Source organism: Engraulis encrasicolus, chromosome 8 (genome assembly GCF_034702125.1).
Source record: "Engraulis encrasicolus isolate BLACKSEA-1 chromosome 8, IST_EnEncr_1.0, whole genome shotgun sequence".
Classification (NCBI taxonomy): Eukaryota; Metazoa; Chordata; class Actinopteri; order Clupeiformes; family Engraulidae; genus Engraulis; species Engraulis encrasicolus.
In genome coordinates this window covers 42,142,094-42,152,093 of record NC_085864.1, presented here as the reverse complement: position 1 = coordinate 42,152,093, position 10,000 = coordinate 42,142,094, and the positions used below count along the sequence as shown (strand labels likewise).

Here is a 10,000-nt window from a genome sequence, read left to right as displayed (position 1 = left end):
GTCGCCGTGGGTGGGCATGCAAGCCCAAAGGTGTGGGGACTTTTTTTCACCAATTTTCACAACCAAATCTGGCTGCCATCAGTCCATTAGTTGTTAGGTCTGTTGAAGACTCCTCAGCTATTAGTATCGTCTTCGACCGTAAACCACCCAAATTTAATTCAAATATAATTTTTCGTCATCCCTCCTGATATCCGTTTTATCCGTGGTCTCTGATGTATGTACAGTATGTGTGTTTGTACCTCATATATGACCTTCACACCTAATCTCTCCCCCACTGCCCAGACCTGGGACAAAGTCGTGTGGAAAGCCCCACCGACTCAATACATACAGTAGGCTGCAATTCTACCTTTTCAATACTACATAGGCTACAATTCTACCTTTCCAATACATAGGCTACAATTCTACCTTTTCAATACATAGGCTACAATTCGGGGCACCCCTCTCCCTGGGCCCAGGACAACTGAACCCTTTGCCAGCTTTCCTGGTGACACGCAATCAGTTTGTTACGGTGGGGACACATACACGCGAATTTGCGAACTTTGCATTTCATTCCTATGAGAGAGGCGAAAGCAAGCGAACAGGAGCGAAGCGGAGCTAAATTATTAAAGAAAGTTTAATGTTATGCAAATGAGGAGCGAATTCGCCTGCTGCAGCCCAATCAAATCAACAACATAACTGTTCCATTCCATTTGATTCGCCGCGACGACCTGATGACGGTTGGATTTTGCCTGTCTTTGCTTCGCTCGCTTTGCCTCCTATGTGTCCCTACCGTCAGTCATACTCTGCTGGTCCACCAGAGCAGTAGCAGTAGCAGTGGCAGCCACTCTAAGTAGCGGCAGTAGCAGCAACAAGCCAATAAATAATTGCCAACAACCTTCATGTGCTGTCAATCACTTGCTGCCAGCCGGATGTGGTTGCCGGGGCAACACAGCACTGCAAAAAATGACAATGTGACAAGCGAAAACATGTTGTTTTATTTCCGTAGAATTTGTCCAATATTGAGTAGAATTATCCTATTGCACAGACAAATTATTTCATTTATTTTATTCTGATTTGAGTTAATTTGGCTTGTTTTAAGAAAATATTTGTTTTCTTGAAACAAGCCAAATCTAGAAAAAAAAATCATGCAAAATTATCTGTCAATGCTGTAAGTCAAGATCATTCTACGGACTATTGCACAAATTCAACCAAAAACAATCTTTTTTTTTACCTTGTTACGATTTCCGGGTTTTTTTTTCAAAGAAAACATGGACTTGTGGTGGAGTACCAGGAAGGGGGAAGGGGATAGTGAGGGGAGGCATGGAGGATGGGGGAGGGGGAGGCAGGCAGGCAGTGGGGGCTTAATTTGGGTCTCTTTGGCTAATGACTTCAAGGGGGAAATGAGACGTGGGATTGATGTCTGTCTGTGTCTATGGATCTTCTGTGGCGGTCGTTACACCCCTCAGTGTGTGTGCGTGCGTGCGTGCGTGCGTGCGTGCGTGCGTGCGTGCGTGCGTGCGTGCATGCGTGCGTGCATGCATGCGTGCGTTTGTGCTTGCATGCATGCGTGTGTGTGTAACAGAGGAGAATAATGGCTTGGGATTGATGTCTGTCTGTGTCTATGGAGCTAGCATGGATCCTTAGTGTGATGTGCTTATTGACGATGTGAGTGGTCAGGCAGGCAGAGTAAAACTGCTGAGGAAAGCAGAGCAGAGCAGAGCAGAGCAGAGCAGGGAAACATGGGGAATGGAGATGTGCATCAGAGTTGTCATGAGTCTGAATGGAAGCATGTATGTGTACTAAATACAGACACACAAAAACATGCACGCGTGTACATACACACCCATGACCGCAGGCATACACTCATACACACAGAGACACACGCACACATACACGCATCTATCCAACACCCATCATCCATCCACCCTGAGACACACACACACACACGCACACAGATGGGCACGCAGACACAGACGGGCACACACATGGGCACGCACACAGACGGACACACACGCAGGCACACAGACGGACACACACACACACACACACACACACACACACACACACACACACACACACACACACACACACACACACACACACACACACACACACACACACACACACACACACACACTCACTCACCTGGCATGCAAACAGGGCCGGTTCTGGCTTATTTGGTGCCCTAGGCGAGTTTGAGTTCTGCGCCCCCATCCCCCCCCCACCCCCCCCCCACCCCCCCCGCCTTACCTTTGAAAGAAAAAAATAAAAACTCCTTCTTATACCTTACAGAACACAAGACTAATATTCGTAGTAAGCTTAAATAGCATCAAGAACAATAACCGTTTTTCATCAAATGGATTTGTGGTTCTTTTTGACAGGCGACCAACACATCAGATTGAGTCGCATGAAAGTAGCTTCACTGTGTGGTGTGTTGGATGTGATGGTGGTGGGGCCCCCAACCCCAGATGAGAGGGAGGTTATCAATGTGTTTGAATTGTAACGTGAAATTGAAATGCCAGGAGAGTGATACAGTACATTTGCTTGTAAAATGCATGTGTAGACAATAAGCCTACCAAGGAGGTCTGCATTGATCTACACTACCTACAGCATCACAAAGCATGGCAGCATTACAATTTTAATAAGCTTCACATTTGTGCTGTCTTCCAAACCAATTTCATTTCTGGACTGGAAATAGTGGTGCATTTGTGAGTAGGAGAATGAGAAGGGGGCTATCTATGTGTTTGAACTGGAGGGACAGGGTGAGAGAAAGGGAGAAGAGCTGTCACGCTATTGAATTTCATAATATAAAAAATATAGGCCTAGTAAATAGCCTCACTTGTCTGCTGTGCATGGTTCTGTTACATGATTAATGTAGGCTATGTCATTCTGGTCTGGAAATTAATGTTTTTTTAAGCTTACAACAAGCAGGTAATTCATGTGGATGGAAGGAGATATGGCAGCTAAAATAGTTTTAAACATTGCACCGGTCTTACTTTACATTGCTTGTCAACCTAAGCAAGTATTATGATATCAGGTGGGTGTTAGTGAGTAGTGAGTAGGCTACTAACAGCTACTTCACTGGATTTCATTGCTTGGCATACTTGGCTAATGTTAGCATGCTAACTAGCGATTTCTCTGATCAAAAACAAAGCTCTTTTTCTCTCTAATTCCAAATAGTAACCTCATAACTATTAGGCTTTCCATAATCACAAACGGTTGCTGATTAAATCACATAGTTCCAAAACACCCTCTGAAACTCCTGCATCATGCAATGAGTGGTTTAATGAGAACATAATAATCTCCATCCAGCAGAGCAAAACTAGTTTGCGCTTGCCCCCTCTGTCTCTCGAGTGAGTAGAGGTGTGTCGTTCATGAACGAGCCGGTTCTTTTGAACGGCTCCCTGAAGTGAACGATGGGAACCGGATCACAGCTGGGGGAGCCACTCGACCGTTATTTCGTTCATTTTTCATTCATTTTAAGCACGTGACCTCGACCAGAGTAATTAAATTTGGGAAAAACACAATTGTTTGCCTCAAAGAGAGGCAAAAACGGTCTTTAGAAGCAGGAGAATAATCAGTTGTTGTTTGGACAAAATTACCTTGAGGTGGAGTCAAAATATTACATTCTTAACACTGAATAAATAATTTTAAAAAGAGCCAAAAGAGCCAGTTTTTTGAACGGCTCTTAGAAAGGAACGAGCCACTAAGATCCGGATCCCGAAAAAGAGCCATAAATCCCATCTCTACGAGTGAGTCTCCAAATTCAAAACAGATGCACGCTGCCACTCGTCCCGCCCCCTTTCTCAGAACTGTCTGTTTATTGGTTCACAGACTTCCCAGAGACAGTTGGAAGAGATATTACTATTGGCTGAGGGGCGCTTTGCCGTGAGGAGTGCTTTCGCCACTCTTTGTTGATTGCGACTTCATAAAAAAAACTTCATATCGCAAAATTACGCATAGGAGAGCGCCATTTCGGCGCTCCTTCTTCACATGGCGCTCTAGGCGACCGCCTAGCCGGCCTATGCTAAAAACCGGCCCTGCATGCAAAACCCTGGTACTTACATACAGTACGACATCTACCGCCAAACACATGCACTGACACATGACTGACACTCACAAGTAAGACTGTTACACTCCTAATTAAGACTGTGAATTACCTGAAACAAACAAGCACCTGTAGCTTGTGCTCAAGTTGCGGCCTACTCATGGCGTCAATTTTGACGTCATTTGAACTGGCAGCCGTTTCTGATGTTAAGAGCATACCTGCCACGTCGCCTGTTGATGAGATCGCTCAGACTTAGACCTTTCCCTAGCCCTAACTGTCAGTGAAGTTATGATGTCACAAGGGGGCGCTTTTGAGTCGCACACCGCTTTTTGATGCCAAGGGCATACCTTTGTTGAGGACAAAAGTCATCCGGAATGAATAAGTTGGAATGAGACTGTACCTACGACAGATACTGTGGGCGCAGGGGTTGAGGGCACTGAACACACAGAAACACTGTCAGGCCAGATACACACTAGAGCATGGCGTGGCGGCAGCGAGAAGACAGAGGTCTTTCTGCCAAGTCTCAGACGGTGTGTTCTACTCTGCCTTTCACACCCACAGCGTCAGTATGCGCGGCCAGTCCTGTTTAAAAAAAACCTCACAGCCAATGCTAGTTTGCTACTTTGCCATTAATTTCAATGGGACACCGCCACCTGCTGCCGTCCAAATTCCGTTCGGGTTCCATTTTCCAAATGCAGCGCGGCACGGAGCCGTCTCCTGCGCTGCTATCCCTGACTACTGCTGTTGTTGGTGTGGAAGAGCAGATCTGTTTCCATGTATTTTCACCACTGCCGGTAAAAATCACTCCCATCCCGGCCAGCTTTCCCATTCTGGGGTCCGTATCTCGAAAGCGTCTTTGCTAACGACGGTAGCAACGTCCTTCGTAAGAGCGACTCAACTCTCTCTCGACAGCGACGCTCACCACTAAATCCAAAGGAATAGTAAGACGGTCTTAAGACAATCTTAAGACGGTTAGCAACGACAAGAATCGGGAAACGGACCCCTGGTCGGAAATAGGCCTCACACCCACCCACCCACCCACATAAATACCCACACACATAAATACCCACACACACACTGACAGGAGACTTACCTGGCACACACAGGCACCTGTAGCTGGTGCCCACGTTGCGGCAGATGCCGTGAGCGCAGGGGTTGAGGGCGCAGAAGTCCAGCAGCTGGGAGCAGGTGGGGCCGGTGAAGCCCTGGGGGCAGGAGCAGGTGAAGCCCAGAGGAGAGGCTCCTCCCTGGGCCGCGCAGCTGCCGTTGTTGTGGCACGGGCTGGAGGCGCACGGGTCCACCTTCTGCTCACACTGGCTACCCTGGAACCCTGAGAGAGCAGGGCAGGAGGGAGGGAGGGAGAGTTACGTACGTACGTCATGTTTTTGCATGTTATCGTCAGTTAGTTCTTCTTTCATTTCATTTCATTTATTGTTTATTTAGCAGGGACAGTGCACAATATACAATTGAGCCAGATTATAGCCACACGGCTAATTTTCATCTGTAGTCCCTGGACAGGAATTGGTGTTAAGCTAAAAACAAAATAATTAAAATGAATAATAATACAAGAATTATAATACAATCAAAAGGTGCCCAATGTGCAAATATAGGCCCACAATATTGCATCTTGTGCATCTCCTTTGGTCAGGTTGCGTTGGGAGGAGAACGCCAGGGTCGTCAGCATTAGGAAACATAAATCTCCCAAACACTGTCTCTAATTTGCGAGTCTAATTTGCGATGTTTCGGCCTAGTGACCTTCTTGCAAATGAGAACAGTGTGCGTGCGGGAGCTTTTTTGTTTTCTAATATCGAGAACTAGTATCCGGTGCACAGCACACAGGCCGCCCTGCAACTCTGCAAGAGGAGGGAGGGAGTTATATCAAGCCAGTTTGTTGCAAATTATCAGTCAGTAAATATGAAAATAGGCCTATATTTGTAAACCTAGTTGGACCAAGAGCACACAGCCAGTGGTGAAGGGAGATACAGTAGAGAGAGGAGGGATTGATGGGCCGGTTATTGCATGTCATTGCAACCCCAGAGGGCAGTCGTGGCAAAATGGTTAGGGCATCTCTTAAGTATATCTCTGTTAGCCTGTATCATCGACTTTCAAATCTCTTCGAGACTTGGTCTGACCAAGAGCATAACAATTAACATTTCCCTAACGGCATGGTTGACCCGCCTCCTTTGCTTTGCTACTGGTTGTTTGCTTCCCGGCAGAGTGGGAGGAGTTCCCGATTTTTCCGGAGCTCAGAAACAATGTTTGTATTGCTCTTGGCCTGACTAGAAACAACGCTGATGGTGGTGCGTCACTAGGAGGGCGTGGGCTAGCTACATCTCTTTTGATAAGTGCATCAGACAAATATAATGCATAACGTAGGCTGAGAAAACACAATGTGATGCCGATAGACACAGCTGGGTGGTGGGTGATTCAGGTTGGTGACGTCAAGTCAGTTTAATGTAATCTCAGAGGGGAAATAGTTTTGCAGACCAAGACAACATAATGTGAGGGATACCAGACAACAACCAGGGTTGCCAGATTGGGCTGTTTCCCGCCAAATTGGGCTGCTTAGGATGGCTGTGTGCGGGTAAAAATGGCATTTAGCAGAAAAACCCGCCCAATTTTTGCCATAGACATCAATAGAATTGGGCGGGATTTTGTGCTTCTAGGCGGCATTTTTTGGGCTGGAAATCACCAGCCTCATCTGGCAACCCCGACAACAACACACTGCCCTGCGTGCCTTTGACGGAGGGAGGGAGGGAGATAGGGAGAGCGGAGAACAGAGGGTGACGTAAGAGCAGGTTATTGCAATCCCAGAGGGTACAGTCCGGACAAATGGTGAGGGCATGGACATCAGTCTGTGGAATTGAAAAGCTTGCTTGTTTGAATCTCCAAATCATCCACGGCTGAAGAAATGCCCTTGAGCAAGGGATATGTACAGTAATACATTGTACTTTAATAACGGTAAGTCTGTTTGGATAAAAGCATCAAACAAGTGCAATACGATGTATAGTTGACGGCTTGCATGATATGGATGAACATTAGGCAACACAGGGGGCTGCCCTGTAATCTTATGATGAGGGAGGGAGTGGTCAGGATTGTGATGCCAAGTCAGGTTATTGTAATGCCAGAGGGGAAATGGTTTTGCAGACCAAGACAGCATCATATGATGGATGCCAGACAGCATGAAAGACAAGGCATTGCGTAACTTCTTAAAAGAAAACACAAGACCAGTTGGTGGGGCAGCTGTGGCATCGCCCCATAATGCACGCTGTTCCACCAGTGGAACGCTGTAATAGTCATTGAAAAGTTACCACAGCACTATGACATAACACAGGGCCTAACGCGCTACAACTTGGTCATTACGGTGAAGGGCTTAGAGCAGGGATTTTCAACCTATGGGGCGGGGCCCACTGGTGGGCCCTGAAGGATGACCCTGATGAGATGACCCTGATGAAGGCGTAAGCCGAAACGTTGGTCGAATTAAATGTAACTGCATGAAGTTCTGAGTGTGCGACGACCATTCTTTTTCAAGTTGAGTCTATTGTCTGCCGTACGCACCTCAAACGGTGTGCGTTTACTAAAACCCAAAGAAGGGCCCTGAAGGTATACCAAGTGGGCCTTGAAATAATATTCTAAAAATTATACTCACATTTTGGTGTGTGTTGCTGCTAATTTATGTGAGTTTTATTCGTAATCGGGTCAGAGGTGGGCCCCGAACGTTTGTGACAATTTCGAGTGGGCCCCAAGTTGGAAAAGGTTGGGAACTCCTGGCCAACACCCTTATCAATGGATGAAGTTGCTCCCTGAATGAACAGGGACACAAACCCTGTATCTAAATAACTTCTAGTCAGATTGGACAAAGGTGTATGTACATTGTAAAGTAATATTGCTGTGTATAATACTGGGGAAAAATGAACGATATCACACAGATATCAAACCTTCACACAGATATCAAACTTTCATACAGAAATCAAACTTTCAGGGAGGCCATCATGAGGGTCCCAGATTCACCCAGGTATGTCCTTTAACAGTACCATGCCTGAAGAGAGCTCACTGAGTCTTTGCATCCTTCCGTCCTGCTTTCATTCATACAAATACAACAAGACTATGAGTTGAGTGATACATTCATAGAATACTGATTGATTTAAGGGTAAAACTTTTTCTAAAAAGTGTTCTATCCTTTAATCTCGTTACTCTCTCTCTCTCTCTCTCTCTCTCTCTCTCTCTCTCTCTCTCCCTCTCCCTCTCTTTACTCTCTCTCCTTCTCTCCCTCTCTTTCTCTCTCTCACACTCTGATGTGTATACATTTGCGTTGAGAGGTTTCTAAAGTTTACCATGTGGTGTGCTGAGTGATTGATCTTTATTGAGAACATGCCCAGTCAGGCATCAGCCAACATAAGCATATATCAGGACGACGCGCACACACACACACACACAGACACAGACACACACACACACACACACACACACACACACACACACACACACACACACACACACACACACACACACACACAAACACAAACACAAACACACACACACACACACACACACACACACACACAACCTAATCTGCACATTCTGTACACAAACACACATGCACAGACAAACACATAACCACCCACATCCACACACATTCACTGATACACACAAACACCCACAACCACAAACACACACACTGACAGACACACACAAACATGCACGAACGTACACACGCACACACGCGCACACACACACACACACACACACACACACACACGCACACACACAATATCAATGAGCCTCTTTCCGCACTGAACCCATGCAGCATAATTTAAAGCCTCCCCTCATGGGAGAGCATGCACATGCATTAGTTATATGAGACGACACACACACACACACACACACACACACACACACACACACACACACACACACGCGCGCAAACATGCATACATGTGCACACACCTGTGAGAGCACTAGAAGATCTACACGCACAAACACAGTCACACACACACACAGACACGTAATCTACACGCACAAACACAGTCACACACACACACAGACACGTACACGTACACGTACACACACACACACACACACACACACAAACACACACACACACACACACACACACACACACACACACACACACACACAAACACACACACACACACACACACACAAACACACACACACACACACACACACACACACACAAACACACACACACACACACACACACACACACACACACACACACACACACACACACACAGGCATAAACAGACACAAAGCCCCTTATCCTGCCTTCCCCATGCAGGTTAGGTGAATATTATTTAAAGTCTTCCTCATGGGATTGCACGCTTTCATTAATTGCAGTATATGAGAAATGCACAAGCATACAAACACTCACAGACAAACACTCACAAACACACATATGCACATGCACATGTGCATGCACAAACACACACAGGAACATACACACGCACACGCGCGCGCATGCACACACACACACACTAGCACATACATGAACACCCCAACACACACACACACAAAAACACTCACAGACACACAAACCACCGCACATTACATACTGTATGTTGCCAAACAACCGTGCATATTTACACTGACACACATATCTATAGTCAGTTAAAATTGTACTTGGGTAAATACTAGTTTGTCTATTGTCATTGACAATACCAGCAGTGTGCATATACTACAAACACACAAGGATGAACACAAACATTAACACACGCACACGTGCACACACACGTCTGACAGTGTTTGATGATGGCATCCTACTGTGGATGGCAAGATTCTGTCTGCAGTGTTTTCTTCTATGTGTGTGTGTGTGTGTCTGTGTGTGTGTATGCAGTATGACTGTGTGTATGTCTATCTTGCTATCTGTGTAGTGAGAGAGAAGATTACTGCGTCAGATATCTGGTTGCCTTGGCAATGTCTAAGGGGGGTGTGCATATGGCTGGTGTGTGT

The 10,000-nt window shown here is 46.1% G+C and overlaps 1 protein-coding gene across 1 annotated transcript in view; it reads right to left on the bottom strand.

Annotated features, from left to right (window-relative positions):
* Positions 1 to 10,000, bottom strand: part of dner (delta/notch-like EGF repeat containing) — a 122,050-nt gene that overhangs the window by 12,120 nt on the left and 99,930 nt on the right. The window contains exon 9 of the mRNA XM_063204490.1: positions 5,121 to 5,357. Within this exon, the coding sequence (XP_063060560.1) occupies positions 5,121 to 5,357 (237 nt within the window). The remainder of the gene's footprint in view (positions 1 to 5,120; positions 5,358 to 10,000) is intronic.